This window comes from Buteo buteo, chromosome 3 (assembly GCF_964188355.1).
Source record: "Buteo buteo chromosome 3, bButBut1.hap1.1, whole genome shotgun sequence".
Classification (NCBI taxonomy): domain Eukaryota; kingdom Metazoa; phylum Chordata; class Aves; order Accipitriformes; family Accipitridae; genus Buteo; species Buteo buteo.
Window position 1 is genome coordinate 57487206 of NC_134173.1, and position 19070 is coordinate 57506275.

Genomic DNA, 19070 nt, shown 5'->3' on the forward strand with positions numbered 1-19070 from the left:
AGGACTGGAATTTTTTATGTTAAACCATGTGACCTGATTGTGCAGCCAGGCTTGAGATTCAGGGAAACAGCTGCAGTGTGATTCTCCACATGAGAAAAAGCATATACAAAGCTAAGTTCTTCTGTGCATTAATCTTTCCCTTCATACTTCATGTGCAAAGCTATCATGCTGCCATCTATAATACCAGTCAAACTCTTAACACCCTGAAAATTATTACTATGTGTCCCTTTTTCCTCTGTAGTATGACTTTGCTTGTGTATGCCTGTGTGCATCTGTGTAAATATTCTTTGCTTCTTTCATGTTCGGCATGTAATGACTAACAATATGCTTGCTATATTCTGTTTCTGGATCAAAAAGTAGATTTATGCCTTTTTTTCTTCCTTCCTTTTTTTTTTTTTAACCAGAAACCTTTTAATCAATAATGTTTCTTTCCTTTTCAGTAATGGATTTCATGACAAATTTCTACCTCTTTTGCTATAGCAAGTGGAAGTAGGATCAGCATAAGGCAGCTATACCATAATCACTTAGAGCTCAATAAGGAGATCTTTACAGGCAACTTTGTTCTTATTTCTTAACGGGATTAAGAAGCTCAGCTCTTTAAATTCTTGCATATAACACTGACATTTCCAGGGTGTGTTTGGACCAGGGAGTTCAAAGAGAAGGAATAAAAAAGAAAAGCCAATATGACTTTGTTTTTTACCTTGCTGGAGGAGCTGTTTGTGCAAATCGCCTATAAGCTTATTGACCTGAATCTTTGACTCCTTGTTTTCTCTGGATTTGGCTGGAGTGTAGACACTGATAGAGCACTGATAGAGGTGATTGCACAGCCCTCGGCTTTGCTTGGCACCAGACACCCCCCCTCCTGCGCCTGACATTATCTTTCTCTGGCAATACTTCTGTTCTCCTGGAGCTCGTATTCCTTTATTTTTTTTTTAAATTTATTTTAATTCATTACATTTTCTTTATGTAGGCATTCTGAGTAAATGAAGGACACATTAATTCTTTTTCGTAAATAGAGACAGGAGAGGGCATGTATGTGTGATGATGTATTTTCATCTCCTAGGATAACAAGAATCTGCATAAGAATTCACAGTGCTACTCCTTCCAAAACCACAACAGTTACCTCTTACTGACTTGTGTGTGTGTTTGTGAACCTGTGTTGGATTCTCGTGTTCCCCAGAGTGAGGGTTCCCATATGTTTATCTGTATCCCATGCAGCTGAAACAACTGAATCCTGTGCATCTTCCATACTTTTTGTCAGATGCTGAATATGGACAAAGAAAGGAAGGAAGGGGCTTCTCTGATAATAGCCTTCGAAGGGTGCTAAGTCAGAGTTAGATTGGATCCTGGCAGGATGAAAGCAGACCTTTTTCTTCTGAACCTTAGCATTTGCCTTGTGCTTCACCTCTCGTGCTTTCTCATTTTTTCCTGTTACTGGAGCTCAGAGGACCACCTGTTCTCTTGCTAGAAGAGAAAGGAGACACCTGAAAAGGTTGGAGTGATTTTTTTCACCATTCACTTGAGAGCACGGAAAGGCTTCCAGAGTAACAAGTACGAGACTGTCTATCCTATACTCTTTTCTATTTACTGCTAACGCATATGTAAACCTCTTGGGCCATATTGTCAGTCCAGCTGAAATCCATATCAGTATTACCTAAACTTTCGTGGGATAAAAATTTTACCTAAGTTCGACAAGCAAACCCTTCTTTTAATCAAGAAATTAATTAATTGGTCATGAAGCAGAAAACCATACCTCAAAAAGAAACTAGCAAGCTGTGTTTCAAGAAGTAAATACATAGATCCAAACAGAAAACATTATTTTAACTGTACTGAATTATAAAGTGAGAGAAACACTTAAACTTACTCAACTTTAAGCAGTTTATCAAAGCAACTCCAGCCTTTTCAGTCAGCACATTTTGGTTTTCTTAAGAACAATGAAATTGTAAATTCTATCACAGCTATGAGGAAAGGGATTATTTGGTTACAACAAGTAGCGTAATGTCCCCTTTCTAGAAAGTCACAAAACTTGAACTTGGATTGACTTAAACTCGAGCTCAAATTTGACAGAATATGAATTGCAAATTAATAAGGGTAATCTTCTTTAAAATACGAAATGCACAAATGACAAATTTCACCACATGTTCTTAGTTCATGTGTACTATACATCTGTTACTAATTTTATTTATAATGAAGGTTCATTTCGCTTATTTTTTGTCTAATGTGGTGTTCTTGACACAAAAATTCTGAATACTTTTGAAGTGTTCTGAGACATTCCCTGAAAAATTGTTGTCAAGTTGAGCCCGAAAAGCAGAGTTGCTCACAGGCTGTGTACTATATAAGTCAGCAGTGGGAATATTGGCAGTAATTTAACTCTCAAAGGATCAGAAAAAAGAAATGAAGCAAATGGTGCATTTATGACATCATTGGATAAATATTGATAGGACAAATATTATTGCTGGATAGATTTTTGTGGATAAGAGTAAAGGAAGCATTTATTTATGACTGCTAAGTCTTTTTCTTGGGTTTGACTAATAGAATTCTAGATTGTTTTTGAAACCATGTATAGTACAGCATGTATGTGGAAACACCTCCAATGACAGGGAATTGGCTGCTTTTGATATTGAAGCACCTGGAGTGTTGATTATTTCAAATAAAAGCCTCAAACTGTTTACAACAAGGTAAATTAAAATTTCGCTTGCGAAGAACAGACATATATTGCTACCTCGTTATGTAGCAGTGTGTGGGAATCACATGAAAATGGGACGTGTATATGATAATGATTTCAGCTGCATGTTATAAAATTAGATTTTTTTGGTTGGATGAAGAATTCTCTTAAGAGACGTAGTAGTTCTGCAGTGGGGAAGAAACAGAATTGTTGTTTAATTAAGTCAAAATAGGAACTTATAGAAGAGTCTTCAAACTTAGAGTTTGAAACTTGCTAGAGTGTCTCTGAAATCATCGGTGTTCTGCTGCAGGGTGTTTTAAAATCTCATGGATTGTTGTTTTCCATTGAAATAATTTTTGAAAATTATACAAAGCAACAGTCTTTGTTTGGGCCATCTAAATATCTTTAAAAACGTGCTTCTGCTGCTTTTCTAATCAAGTGCCTAGAGCTATGTCAGTTGAACCCCAGGTTGGTACTTGTATATGTCTAATAGAGTTCTTGTATTGGAATGGGAAAGATTGAAAAGATGCAAGACTTGGGGTTTTTTTTTCCCCCTTTAAATCTGTAGAAGCTTTTGGGTAGCCAGTATATCTGAATGATAGTCATTTGTAGTACTGGTGCCACAAGAGTTGCTCCCTAAAAATTAGGATAAATATAAATAGAAGGGAAGTCTGGAATACAATTTAGAGAACACTTCCACTGTTCTGCAGGAAATACATTTGAATGAGTGATCCTTGTCTTGAAAGGACTTCAAAAGCAAACAGTGCGATAATGAGAACATACCAAACATTTAGAGAAAGAGGAAGGCCAGACTCATGCTAGATGAACTTGCTGCACTGCAGTGTCTTATACCAGGAGAAGAGTGCCATAGCTGAAATGGTTAGAAATAATTGACACTGTTTTTTAACATGATCACTGTGCTGAAATGTCATTGTGTCAAGATGTCATTTTGTTAAACGAAGTGGTGATTTTAATATGAACCAAAATAGTTTCCGTACTGTTATTTTTGAGACTTAACAGCTTGCACACATGTAGGTACTCACAGACACATGGATATTCATAGACCTTTCCTAAAAGTTAGGATAAGAGACAGTGCATTATTTCTGACATTTGCTGGATAAATAATTTTAAGAGTGCTTAGGGCAACTAGAAACATACAGTTATTTCAAATGAGATCTATCCCAGGAGAAATTATGGTTGTTAATCAGCATGACAGAAAACAATAATTGCTTGCAAAGAAGCAAAGTATTGAGATGATTAATATAATCTGAAATAAAATGCAGTGGATTATCATGTACAAGTGCTGGTTTCTTTCAGGTATGTTAGCAAATTAATTACCTGAGGGCCAGATTTTGATCAAACTTACTGTATTTGTAGACTAGGGTCTCAGTTGACTTTGGTGGGCTTCACTGAAGTTATTTCTGATACACATCAGGTGAAGTGATAACAGAGTCTGGTAGTGATAGTACCAGATCTCTCTTCTTTGTCTCTCTGTCTCTCTGTCCTTGCAAGGCTTGTAGAATAAACCCATTTGCATGGCACTGTAGCCCCTGTAGTTGTTTACCTTGTCCTCACACCAGATGCCAAATATGGCAAAGTATGGAAACATCCTTCTCAATTTATTTAGTATCTTTATTCTCAGAGTTCTATTTCCATACCAAAAGCTTATTTAAAGACTTTTTTTTGCATTATTTACATGTGTTCTACACCCAGAATGTTTTATATCTGCGGAAAACTTGCGTTGCCATTAAAATTAGAGACTTCTGCTTGTTAAATATATGCATAGAATCCTTTAAAAAGACATAATCCACAAGGACAGTTAAGTCCTGTTAGATGTCACTGCTATTCTTAAGAATAGTGTGTGCTGCCAAAAACCAAGTTACATTGAATGAATTAAGTACATTGCATTGGTATTTTAAGTTGTATATGGTTTGTTTCAAAGTTACATGAGTGTTGCTTCTGAAGAGAGGTTCCTGGCAAGGATTCTCATGTTACAATGTGTTTCTTAGGATTCAAGAGCAAGATTATCCGTGTGTGTAAGCCTCACTACTGGTCATAGGCACTGTGATAAAGCAAGTAAAAAAGGACAATTTTTGAACACTAATTTATAGTTTATGAAGCTCTGGCATCTAGTTCACATGTGCAGTCTCAGAATCCTCCTTTGGTTGGATCTGGAGTTACTGCCATTGTAGGTTGTGGCAGAAAGGAGAGGGTCGCTTCCCCCCTGTCCCCAGGAAAGCCTGCCCCTTCACGACCAGTCGCACTGGCCTGTTATCCTATGTAAGGTTATGTTCCTTGCCGAACTAAGGTCTACAGTGAGTGACTCCCCAAGTTTCTGCATCGCATCTGTTTTCTCTTTTGGCAGTACAGAATGCTACAGGCTTCGTAACAATTTATTTCTGAATTGATTTATTATAATTGAGAAGTGATGTTTCACTCTGAACAGCTGTATTAGGATGTTAACAATTTAGGTTTACATTTATGCTGCCAGGAAGAATGAACACAAACTGAATTTCAAACTTTTAATGTTCTCTCACTCTAATAGAAGCTGCCGTGTGCTGTTTGTGACTGGTACAGTCCTTCACCCAAAGCTATTTTGTCTGATGATAAAACCATAAGTGTATGAAGCTTGCACATTTTTCATCTCTTTTATGACCTTATCTTTTGTGAGCGGCTTCTGTGAAGGTATCCTAACTATAGGAAGCACCTGGCAAACATATATGATATCTATGCTGTGATAAGCGGTTGTGAACAAGAAAGTAGATCTGTCAGTTCTGAACTGTTCATTGTTAAAAATACTTTGTTGATTTAGCTGATTGCAAAATACATTATAGAGTAACTAACAGCTGCTGTAACATTCCTAGTCAGGAAAGTTCAATAGTTACATTGTACGAGACTTTCTGTAAGAGCCTAATATTGATAGGAACAACATGGATTAAAACAGCAGGGTTGAGAAGAACTGCTAACCCGTATGCTTCTTTAAAGTATCGCAACTACTTGTGGTACAAGCTGATTAAGTACAAATTGGGAAGTCTTTTAATTTGTTGAAAAGATTAAAGTGAAATTACTTGTTAATATTCAAGTCTCTCTTTTCCTACTTGTCAGTGTTGTCAGAGATGTTAGAGTTCTTCCTCTCATGTTTCTGGTAATATGTCTCTTTTACTGTCCTCAGATTCCCTGACCGGCTGTACCACCTTAAACTACAGTGGTTTAGCGTGTTCCCTTGTACCTACTAGGATAAAAAACACTAGGATATTAAAAACCACATTAAAAAACTTGGAACTGTTTTTGAAGAGCAACAGAAACAGTTAATGCTGGTAAGAAATAGTAAGGTCAAGATGAAAATTCTATTCATATACAGTATTGAAGTTTGAATAAGACTTTTTTTTTTCCTCTTACTTAAGCAGTATTTTGTGTATTCAGTACTTCAACATAAGGCAGAGATTTGTTTCACCTAACTTTAGCTGGCTAAAGATAGGTTCCTACTCTAAGCTGTATGTTTCAGAGGATGATTCATTTCAATTATCTCAGACACCAAGAGAGGTCTCGTATCTCAGGCATCCTCGAATAGGATGAGTCAGTGTGGAGGTTTCTCTCTTCCCTGTCTGTAGGAGCACCTACTTAAGTAGTCTGGACTAGCTTAATTTTCAGACATCTAAAGTTAGAGGAGATGAATTCTGCCCAAAGTATAGCTTTAATGCAAAGTATAGAGAAATAGCTGAAAGTCCAGCAGGCTTAATTGACTCATGACTAAACATACTAGATGATACTACAGATTCTTGCTCCTATGAGTCTTTTTTTCATGCAGTAATGTTCTTTTAAAGGACAGAATTCACTTACTGATCTTAGTTGCCAGAAGTAAAAACTTAAACAGAAGCAGGTTTTGCTTCATTTTAGAGCATTTCTCATTGCCGGTACTGCTATACCACACTTTGGTGTTGATGGTAAAAAGTTATTTCTCCTTTAACTTAAATACAAAATCTGGTTGAGCAGCAAAGTAAAGAAACAAGCATGAGAAAAAACCAAAACAATGGGATTAGAAAGGAATCAGCAGGTTAGTAGCAAAGTGAGTGGTATATATAAGGCAACAAGCACTTGATTTGACTTGGAAGAAAGAAAAAAATAATGTCCTGGATCCAATTAAATGTCTACACCTGTAAATTGAAAAAAAAATGTAATCAGTTTTAAAATAAATATAAAAAAATGGTGTTATTGAGACTGGAAAATAGTCAGTGAATGAACAAAAAGAGTAAACAATGGAAAGAAAATAAATTCTGTAAGGAAAGAAACTCCTTTGTACTAAACAAATGTTAGCTGCTAAAGTAGCATTAAGTAAGGGGAAAGAAAAGAAAAAAGCTTGAGAGATGTGTTTTGTTATCAGCTCTTGTGCTAAGCCTCCTTTTGGCTTCTTAAAGTTGCAGTGTCTCCAGCACCAAATGGATTGACGTGGTTGTCCATTTTCATCTGACTTTGGTGCTTAGCTGAGCCTGGGATAGACTTGCTTCACTGATGGATTCTGAAGCCCACAGTAATGCACTGTTTGTTGGTTTCAGAAGCAGATTGCTTCAGTATAGAGGGAGAGTAGTATGGGGGAGCAGGAGAAATCAGTGTTGTGATATTTCAGGTCTGTAATGCATGGGCTTGGTGGTTAATAGAAAATATCAACACAAATAATTAGAAATACTTCTAGATGCAAACCAAAATTTTCCTTAATGTAATTTCTACACATTTTATTGTACTCTATTTGCACAGGATATGCATTAATTAATGAAAACTTGATTATGAAAAACAAATAACAACATACTTCATGAAACACTGAAAAAACAAGTTAATGAAAAACTAAGCCGTCTGCTAACATACATTTTCAGATCTTTCCTCATCTCCCCAGTATGTAATTAGTGTGCTGTAGGTTGTATACCTTAGCTGTAATTTTGTCCTTCTTTTGCCCTTCAGCCCAATCTTTTCACATAAGTTTCTCCTCCTCTTTCAAGTCTAATAGTTTTGTTTGTTTGATATTCTGGTTGGTTGCACTGATTGAAAGAAAGCTCAAATTTGCATGCTAACACTAGGTTTGCATGTATTATAACCAGGAAAAACTTTTATATTTTGGAGCTAAAATTTTCCATGCTTGGGCTCGCTCTAAAAGAATTCTTATTATTTCTAAATTTTGTTGTTCTGATTTAGTCCATAGAGATCTATTGTTTGCAGTGGAAGAAGAACATTTTATATAGTATAAAAATTCCATGCTAAAACATTTTAAGAGCTTTCTATGGTGATTATACAGCTTGAGTCAGAAACTCATGATCAGAATTGCCCTTGTTGTGAAGTGCTTTCCAACATTTTGGAGAGCATTGCAGTTGGTCTTGCCAGGTTTGAACCTTGGAAAATTGTCCTTTGTGTCTCTCCAATAAAGAACAAATTTGTTGCAGCTGTTAAGTAGCTATGAGGATAGAAATATGAAGGTAAAAATATCTGATAGGTTCTTCAGTCCACCCAAAAAAAGCAGAGCTCTGTTTGATTACTACAAAGTAATTCTACAAATGCTAATTCAAAGTTGGGTAGTTGGTTAAAAACAAATAATTGCTAAAACTACTTCTAAGAAACTCGTTAGTTTTTTCAGCATGTGAGTATTTTAGACTGTATTCTGAAAGGTAACTTCAGATTGAACTGAAGCATGTGAACTTCAAATGCCTGTGTGTTTAACAGGAAAACTATACTAGATAGTTGTGTTGTCTCTTCACTTTACGTGCCTATGAATACACTGGACTATATTTTTAGTACTATGAACACACCGAGCTATATTTTTGTTATCGAAGTCTGGAGTGAATATAGTATTGTGTTTGTGTGAGAAGTAGTTTACCAGGCTTTTATACTTAGGATTTGAAAAACTGTTTGCTTTATGAATGCAAGGAAGAATGTGTTATTACAAGACGTTACATGTGCACATGAAGTTAATACTTTATAGTGTTTGTATATAATCATGTACTTGAAAACTCTGGGTCACAATCTTATCTGGTATAAATATAGCTCCAGTGATAACGTATGGGGATCTGGCATGGTTTGTTGTAATCGCATTTCTTTACCTATGTTGCTAATAAAAGCTTTTGTTATCATCAGTGGGGAAAAAATTACAGTTTACTGCTTAATTGATGTGCTTTTTGCTCCTTCTTGCTCTCCTATTGTCAAATCAACGGTCTGATTTTCAGATTCTAAAATACACAGCATTTGTTTTTAGTGCTGCCACTTTTCTGTGGGACACTTTTTCAAAAAGTTTGTTTCAAGATTGCTAAAACATTTTAAGCTATGATTCGGTCCTATTTGATTGATGTAGGGTTTTTTTTTTTCCATTCCTCATAGTGTCTTCCTATGCAAGAGTTTCTTGGATTGATTAGTAGTAAAAAAAAATAATAAATCTACAAATGCAGTAAAGTGCTGGCCTGGATAAGCCCTCAGAGATGTCATTTAACACAGTACTGTGGCCAGACTATTTTGTGTTACTACCTGAACCCCTCACCTTCAATGTAATTTCTCACAGTGGTTATTTCAAAGTATTTTTGCATGGAGCTTGCTTAGAATCTTTGTTTAACTGAAATAACTGCACTTGCAACAGGAAATTCTTCAAATAAAAGTTAAATGATCATCTCTAAAAATTTAACCTCGTCATAATTTTCCATGTGTCCTGTATGCAGCCTTGTAGTGGATAGTTACTGAAGGCAGACAGATGTTCTCAGGTACTTCCGGATGGTGAAAATTCTAAAAATAATCAGAGATGTTGCATTTCTTTAGATGAAGCTTGATAGGGAGAAAATTATCATAGGGACTTGCTTGTGGATTATGACCCATAAGGGCAAATTCCTTAAATGCTGAAGTACCACAGAGCAGCTCTCCACTAGTTGCCCGAAAAGCCAGAACATTTAGTGGACCATATTTTGGTGTCATTGATCTGCAATGCATAAGAAACAGTTAGGTGTCAATTCAAGAAAACACATAACTGAAAGCATGTGTTCCTGGGGAGTAACAAGCTGATGTCTTTCTCTCTTTTATACGTACAAACTTAATGACTTTTTGTGCATTGGTTTACAGAATTAGGTGCAAGTTGTGATTCTGTTTTTTAAGCATATGGAGTAAACAGATTTCCAAGATTTGTCTCTCCACAGAACTGGAAGGATTGGATACTCAGAGCTTGTTTGAATCACTGGGAACTCATAGAAGTTTATGTGTCTAATAATTTTTTTTTTTCATTTTCTCTCTGTTTATAGACATGCATATGTTTTCACTTAATGCATGTAAGCAGTTGATTGGATATTGTAGGAGCTCTGCCTAAAAGTCACTGTTGAAATACATCAATACTGTATTTCTTTGATTGTTTTTCAGGCAATGAAGAAGGCATCCAGGAGGCAGCAGAATCTGATGGCGATGCAAGGTCAGAGAAACCAGGGCAGCTTGCTGTGGAGACTGAAGATTGGGATGGGCCAGGTAGGAAAAAACAACTGAAGGCCAAGAGAAATTTCTTAAACCAGATTCCAGTATTTTTTAATATTATTATTTTAGTTGATGTGTTGTACTTTGCATTGATTTTTAACGGACTGTTTCTTTTATGATCCTTTGGAGTCCAGGATACTGATGGATTAGTACTAAGATAAAGTTCTTGAGTAGAGAACAGTTTTGGCTGTACCATTTTGTAAATTGTTCAATATAAAATGCCTTACATACCTGCTTGATGAAAAGGAAAATGTTGCTGCTTAGAATTTTAGGATTAAAATTTATCAGTAAGTTCTCAGTTCCATGGTTGCATTAAGGTAGAAGCTTTTCTGCTGTTTTCTGAGGCCAGAAGACCGACCAAATGCCTGTGTCTCTTCTCAAGCTTTGTGCCTACTTTTAGCAACATGTTGAGCTTAACAAGGAGATATGGTATCTACTGACACTTTCAAGGGCTTTCTTTACCTGTTTTAGCCTGATAGAAATCATTTAGCACACCTGGTCATTGATTTCAGCTGAAAGAGAAACTCTTAGATTGCAGTCAATGAAGTGTTAGAACTTCACATTAAAAGAATAGTTCACAGTAACATTTTCTGTTATGCACAGTGAAGATGGTGCCAGTGTAACATTGCTAAGATATAAGATGTGATGGTAACATGGGAATACTTTCCAAGTATCTGTTCAATATAAATACATGAAACCTCTGTTGTACCTAAAAGTACCTAAGGTAAAGGGGTGAATTGTATTTCTCACTTAGGCAATTCTGCAGTTGAATTCAATGTGATGTTTTCATGGGTATGGACTCTGGAATGGGCCTTAAAAATCCATTATATTGACTATGTTTTAATAGTGCTGTTGGAAAACATGCATCTGAAGCCAAACATACTCTCAGAATACCTGTATCTCTTACAGAAATTTTCCCTAAAAAGGATGAGCACATCAGAAAAGAGTTCCAGAGTGTTCTATCAATAATTTATAATGCAATAATAATATTTCATTAGAAAAATTCCTACATTTCACTCACATTTTCATCCTTGCTTGATTTTGCAAATTACTGTATGCTCTTCATGAAGAGAAGAACAAAACTAATGGTAATTTTCTGAAACCAGTAGCTGGAAAATATAATGCAAACAAAAATGAAGACATAGTATATCTAATTATTATGATGTCATTTAAACTATTTTTAATGATAATACACAAATAAGTTGATATTCTACATAAAGCACTATGGTCTTACATGAAAACAAGATTTAGTACTATAATACACTACAGTACATTTGAAATAATACAAAAGACATCTCTGGATGTAGCAAAATGGCCTTTTCCAGCTTCATAATAGACTTAAAGGCTGTCAGTGATTAACATAGGACTTGTTTTTAATTTCATTATAAATAAACTCTATCTGAAATCGGTAATTTTTTTGTTGCTCTTTCGTTTTAGTGTATTTCAACATAGTTGAATATGCATTTTGGGGGCTGTTACTGCTTTTAATATGAGCTATCTTATACAAAAGTTTCAGAGGTATCTTTTCTGACAGTATGGAGTAAAAGGAGTATTTTTTATTTTGTTGGGAAAAAATTTCAGTTGAACAGTAAGATGTGTGTATTTCTTGTAATATCCATTGGTAACTTTGACATGGGATAAGATGGAAATCAAAGCTGAATGTGGGAAAATTTCTTTTGACTTCAGAAAACTGATGACCACCAACATGAAATAAGGACCTTTATTTTATTTAAATACTGGTTCTTTACAAGGGTCTAATATGTATGAAGAAAGGAATGGATACATACCACATGTGATACTCTCCATCACGGATGCTTTTTGAAATGAATTTGGTTATTTATTGATGTGGAAAAAGAAACAGTCAACAGAAGATCATTTTCGACCATGCAGCACAAAGATAACTTCTTTCAGATCTTTGAAAAACATGAAAGCATGAAATATTTTGCTTATTTAGGAATATATTTTAGCACAGCACAAACAGAACCATTAAAAACTTTTCTCAAACAACTTCAACAACTCATAGTAGAGGCGTGACCTTAAAGGGCAGATGATCATACATTCTTCGTTACCTGATCTGTCTCTGGTCTCCTTACTGAGATGGAGCACTCTCAGAATCCAACAATGACTCTGTTCTGCATGGTACAAGTTTCTGTCAACTGATAATGTGAACTGCGACAACTCAAGGATTCATATAAATAGTAGAGCTGTTTTGTTATTTTAATTTTTTTTTCTTTTTTTAGCACTAAGGGAACATATTGTTATTTTCAGACCCAGTACTTGTCAGGGACTGAAGTTCTGCAAGTTATTCATTAGCAACAACTTATGTACGGATGAGTCAAAATTAAGCTTCTGGCGTTCACTAGAGTTTTATTTTGTTTGAAAATTTGCATTGTTAAATGGTTTGCATGCATTCCCAAAGCTTTGTAATTAGGATAATATTATGAAGAAAATTCTAAAGTTAAATGTGCTGTAGCTTCAAAGAGTTTCTGCTGAAGCAATCTTTCAGGTCACATAGTCTTGTGACCTTCACTGACCATCAAGGAATTGCAGAGATAATGCTTACTCTGTGCAGTCACTTTGAGTGCTACCTGAATGTTTTTTAAACTATCTTCAGTTTTCATTGGTTTTGTCCTCATTTTTTAAAAATTCTTTTTAATGAGAAGACTACTCTGAAATAATGGAAACTGAGGTCAATAGACTATGTGGACACACAGTAAGGGACCTGATCCTTTTTCCATTATAGCCAACAGCAGAAGTCCAAGGAATAGAAAACTCTGCAAAGCAAGACTGGGCTTAAACAAATTTTATATGAAAAGACTTATTATTTAAATGTGGAAGCACAGGTCATTTTACAGCCTTAAATATACTGTCTGCTATCAGATGGATGCCTTGATACATGTAGATGTATATAGTTCTAGAGCCTTTGTGTTATTCCTAGGATATCAGTGCAAGTGAGGCCAGCGATCAGTGTTTTAACACGTAATGCACAAAAGGTGGATCTCCTGCTTGTCTTCTACAGACCATCCATCACATGAGAGAATAGGGTCATTCAGTTTTTTACTGGATATCTGTTCTGTGTAAGAACAAAAACCTCCTAAACTTGGGGAACTGTGAATGAAATATCCTAGAGGTTCCATGCTTCCATACCAGAACTTTCTTAAAATCTCTGAAATTTTAGATACCAGGCCTCTCAACTAAAATAGTGTTGAACCCAATATAAGGAAATTACATATTACATGCCATCTTGAGTGGTAAAGATAAATTGTTTACAGAATTAGAAATTAGTGCCTGTTTATCATCCAGTGGTCATGGCTGTATTGGTGAATATAAGTTCAGTCCCCTGTAGTTGTCATTTTAAGAAACAGCAAAAATGATCTGTATCAAAAGGGAGAAATGATTTGAATGAGAAAGTATGGATCATAACTTGGAAGTGTTTAAGAAGAATTTTTTAGATTTTCCAAAAGGTATAATAAAAGTAAAGGTGATGTTGACTTTGCCTAGAACAGAATTTAAAAAACCAGAACAGTCCAAGTTCAAAATTAATGGGAAAAGAGTGAATGTAACTAGATGCTAGGAACTGTCATACCTGGCTAAAAGAAAAAAAATAAAAATCTATCAGTAGCTTCATTAATAACAGTAAGATGACATTTTAAAATGTGGTAAGGTAAAAATCGTTAGAAGATTGGTATTGATCTATTACAAGTCAGGAGTCTTAATAGCTACAGGGGACAGGGAAAAGGGTAGAATAATTTAAATATTTCTAGTCTGCTTAAAACTTATTTGTGCTAGAAAACCTATTTGTCTGTAAGTGATGACTGTACTGTTCCATCAGCAACTGATCAGTGTGTTAAACTTTTTAATTTAATTTAAGCAGCCTGATAGTTTGAATTTAACTTTTTTAGGAGCTAGGTGACCCACTGTCCTAATCATCAGTCTTCAGTTTTCAAGAAGTTTTGAGATGATTTGGAAATTCTAGAATAGTAGAGGAAACAAATGTGTTCAAAAACAGTAAATCAAGGTTGGTCTGGCTAATGACAGACTTGTCCACATGACAGTGGTCCCACTGGAAATAATGGGATAAGTGATGTAAGACCCTTTTATTAAAGGGGGATTAGTAAGAATGCCAATCCATATAGGTTTATGGAAAATATATCTTTTAAAACCAACTTAATATGTAATAGTGAGCTAAAGTATATTAGTTCTTTGCAATATGTTCACTATCCAAAGAAAATACTGAATAATGGATAGGTATTGCTATTGCCAGATCTGAATAGCTTGACGTGTTAGCTACAGCAAAATTTTAGTTTCAGTATAATTAAATATTAAGTCATGTGCTTATGAGAAGGTAATAGAAGTTTTACTACAGAAAGCAGTGTGTCTGAAAAAGTCTTGGGATTTAGTGATCTAAGGTTGAGCCCAAAAGATAGAGTTATGGCTAAAGGGTATGTTTGGGTTCTCAAATTATCTTGCTTGTCTGGTTAGCAGTCTTGTTTGATGCTGAAACAGGATTCTGTCTCCTGCATTCACACTTCAAGAATGATGTTAAAATTTGAAACGGGTTTAGAGAAGAGCCACTACAATGTTGAAAGGACTGGTATTATGAAAAAGTCTAGGTCCTTTTCCTATTTATTTTATCAAAGAAAATATTAAAGGACAACCTGATTACAAACTACTTTAAATTCAGAGTGAAAATCTGATAACAATGGGCACCTCTTTCTAGCAAAAGTATCAGAAGATTAAATGGACGTTGAAGCTCCACAATTTCAGACACAAAGAACAGATTTTAGTGCTTAAAAAGTTAATTATTGGAACATTTAATGAGAAGTCATTTATCTGTCATGAGAAATATTTACGTTCAGGATGAGATACTTTCCTAGAGAACATGATCCAGTTCTGTGGCAAACACTGGACTTTTTAAATGGGGTAGATACCACTGGGGCAGAACTGAAGAATGGCTGACCATGATAATTCCTTGTAACTAAAATGGAATGAATAAATGCATATACTATGTATTGCTTTTATAAACATTGTACCGTTTGGATGCATTTATAGTGTATAAGTACTAGCAGTCTTCCACATAAGCAACTCCCACTTTTTATTTCTCCAGTAATTGTGTATTCAAACTATGTTAAGAATGATAACTTCTCTGTGCTCTTCTAAATTCTGTGCTATTATTCTGTAGTGATGGAATAAAACAACACAGTAGAAGACATCCCATAGCTATTCTGTGAGTAATATGCCAGGGAAAGTTCTTTCACTGGAGACAGATGGGACACAATTTTGCAGTTCTGACTAAACCAAAAAGATTTTCTAAACCCACTCCACCATCCTGTGTGCTCAGTTCTTTTGACTTTCTTCCCACAGAGGTCTAAGAACCAGTGAGTGTTTCAGCCATCGGTGAAGTTGTATCTGCCTTTCGAGACAGAGAAATATTCTCTGTGTTAGCAGTTGGGGAACCGAGTATAGGGCATTTATGAAGGTGAAATTAATGCCACGCAGAAAATCTTGGTCCTAAGGAGGAACTGGATCTCTCTCTTCTTAATTCACATGCAGTATACTGTCATGTCACTTATTCCCTATGTGAGCTCTTACTTTCAGAGCCATAAAGGAGCACAGCTTTCTTGCAGAATGTGCTGATTTTATGAGTTGGATAGTCTTAAAAGTCAGTCTCAGAAGTTCTTTTGAAATGTATCTGAACTTTTTTTAGAAAGCAAGAAAATATGATTTGTCCATATATCCAAAATGAAAAAAAAACAAAAAAAGCAGTGAAAAATAAGACCTAAAACTCTCATTGTCATTTTGTGGTAATTTTAATGTATTGTTTACATTCCTCTTTACATAAAGTGAAGGTTTCCCATGTGTAAAATTCTGCCTCCAGTAAATAAACAGAACTTCTGCTATTGATAATAGTAAAGCAGGATGAAGTCACGACTCATGTTACATCTCAGAAGACTCATATACATATATCAGAATTGTTGAAAAAAGTATGAAGTATAGTTAAATATAGCACAGTATAGTTTCTTTTAATTGCTATTGCAGGTTGGTGGGTTTTTTTAAATGCATTGGAACGTTTAAGAAAAATAGTAAACAGAAAATTAAATAATGCTTTAAAATAAAGATATGTTGAGCTATGATGCTATTAATGTTTAATAAAAGAGAGAGAAAAACAGGCTGTCATGTGAATTCTAGTGTATTGCTTTAGTGAGGTGTGAATCGGAAAGGTTCTAGTGAACATCTGACATGTCAGGTTCACATTTTTACCTTGTATAAAAGGTAGTTTGAAAAGCTTTTCTGAATAGATTTCCTGTAACCATTCATAAGAATCACTGTAAATATGTATTGATCATTTGGTTTACTCTGCTTTATTTACTAATACTATAAACAGTTTGGGTTACAAAGTAAAACTGTAATATAGATTGGAATGGTTGGTAGACCACTGCAAGATGGAAACAGACATTAATGATGGTCTTTTTTTTTCCCTTTTTATTTCTTTTTCTTTTTTTTTTTCTTTCTTTCTTTTTAAACCAGTCCTAAGAAGGACTTGGAGATTACTGTCCTGATTTTGTTTCTTTTTTGATTGGGGAAATGTGGTAGATATAAGATCTTGGAAATGCTATTTGATGTAAATTAACAAAAATCCATGAAACATAGTTAACCATAGATATAGTCTGACAGTAAGAAGAATATTGTGAAGAAGCAGAGGAAATCATAGAACGACTGTGTGTTACTCTGACAGTGAATCGGTATTATCTCTGCTATCAGATAATGCAGTTATCATTAATTTTCACATTTGCATTTCAATCTTTGGAAGGAAATGACTCTTGCCGGATGAAGATAAGAGCTCTGTACCACTATAATGAACCATCATTTTATCCCGATGCTTTGTATCCATATGAAAATGAGGCTGGGTGGTGGTGTGGTATGTGAGGAGGGGGTGGGGGGGGTCATAGAAACATTATAACAAAGTGTCAAAAATCACTACAGACTTTTGGAGCCCTTTATGAAACAAGAGGCAGTCTAAATAAATCTTCTGTAGTGAAGTGGATATTGGATTAAAAGCAGAGAGCTGGACTCCCATACCGGGCTTTGGGAGAGGATCCTGGAGGAGCAGGGGAGGATTTCTGTGGGTCTTGATCTGGTTTCCGTCACTAGTTTCGATCTAGGTGGAGGCCATGCAGACACAGAATGGAAAAAGTAAGGTTGTAATAGTCATCAAGTTAACCCTTGCGCTGCAGGTCTTGTTTTGACATTTGAATACTATTGAGGTAGGTGAAGTAAATGCTAGCGGACCGCTGCCTTCGTGATTCGGATTCTGATACTGGAGGTGTTTTAAGAGGTTACCACACCTGCGTATTAAATGCAGGATTTCAAATAATTTTCAGTCTTGTATGTAGAACTGATCCAGGTCTTCAAGAACTGTAGTGTTCAGGTCCTTTTCCATGCGTAGCCCAGATTTGTGTTGATTTCCTGAAACTTGATCTGCGAACTCCGCAAGGCATCATTCCGTTTTAGGTCTGATTGATTAAAACCATTGTTCCCCAAGTACTCTTGCACTATATTCAACTTGTTTGTCCTTTGTGGTGTAGTTAGTGCCTGTAAGTTACAGACTTCACCCATACATCGTTGGTACTCACTGCCAAATGTCTGCTAAAAGCGTGAACTCTTGAGGTTTGCCCCCCATCCCATTTTTTTGTAAGAAGAGCTGAGATTCTTATATCATCAAATGATGGTAAGAACTCATACTTAAATGCATGATATTTTAAAGTCATTCTTACTGTATAACCTGGGACCATTTATAGGAGCACCAGGATATCCATCTTGCCATGTCCAGCTGGGATTGATGAATTATTCTGCTGCCCATAGCAGCTGCTTCCTCCTGCAGACCTTTCTTGGGGCCTCGCCTCTCTGCTCTTTTGTGATGAGCCCGTTTCTGTCTTGTCCTGAGAAGATGCAGGGCTAAGACCTGTAAGGAAAAATAGGCTATACCTTTGTTAGCACATTCAGTAGTGACAGAAGCTGAATGGTATATATACTTGTGAAGTGTTAAAACGGTCCCTGGCATGATTTTGGCTGAGGCCAGCTGACACTCTTCCCAAGTAGATCTCAAGGTGCAGGAGATGAAGCGTTGCAGAGAGCATTCTCCAGAGGTAGTTTGTGGGCAATCACCTCTATAGGCTAAGGAATTCTCCCAGCACATAAATAGGGCCGCATTTGGCCTCAGTGCCCAGAACTGTTCTTTGGCACACGTAATTAACCTTCCTTTTCCTTTAACAGACATGCTTGGTACAGAAATCAGCTGTTCTTCAAGGCAATTGGTCTTGTTGGCGGATTGCTCCTGTATAGGCCTGAAAGATGAGAGAGTGAGAGCGGCCGTGTGAACTCACATGGAAGTAGCAACCAAACCTTTGCTGTTGTCTTTCCAGCGTACAAATTTGACTTCTGTGGGAAACAGGCTGTTGCGTGACCTACTGAGTATGTGTAATAGATAAAATCGACTCATGGGGAGAATTTTCATTTTATGGTCACACCTGGCAAATGAAAATGTCCACACCTGGACAAAATGAAATGATGCCCGCTAGCCAGAAATGATGGTCACCAAGGCTTTAAGAGAAAATTGAGGTGTAATACAATTCACCTAAAGTCATGTGAATAGGCAGTACTAAATTTTGAAAACGAAAAGATATTTCCCGTCTTGATGTCACTTGTTACGGTGACTTCTGTAGCATCCCTTTCATGATTCAAGGTGCAAATATAGTAGGATTCTGTAAACTTGGAGATAAGCATTACCTCATTTGACTTTCAACTTTAAATTTCAAAAAGCAGCAAGTTCATCACTGAATACTGGAGCCCTTGTCAAGCATTCCAACTGTTTTGTCAGTTGGGATGCCATTTCCTTATCATTGTTTCACAGTTAACTTATATA

General features: G+C 35.9%; 1 protein-coding gene across 4 annotated transcripts in view; it reads left to right on the forward strand.

Annotated features, from left to right (window-relative positions):
• ZFPM2 (zinc finger protein, FOG family member 2) overlaps positions 1-19070 on the forward strand; it is a 320089-nt gene that overhangs the window by 69002 nt on the left and 232017 nt on the right. For all 4 annotated transcript variants that reach the window (XM_075023800.1, XM_075023802.1, XM_075023803.1 and 1 more), the window contains one exon: positions 10040-10141. In XM_075023800.1, the coding sequence (XP_074879901.1) occupies positions 10040-10141 (102 nt within the window). The remainder of the gene's footprint in view (positions 1-10039; positions 10142-19070) is intronic.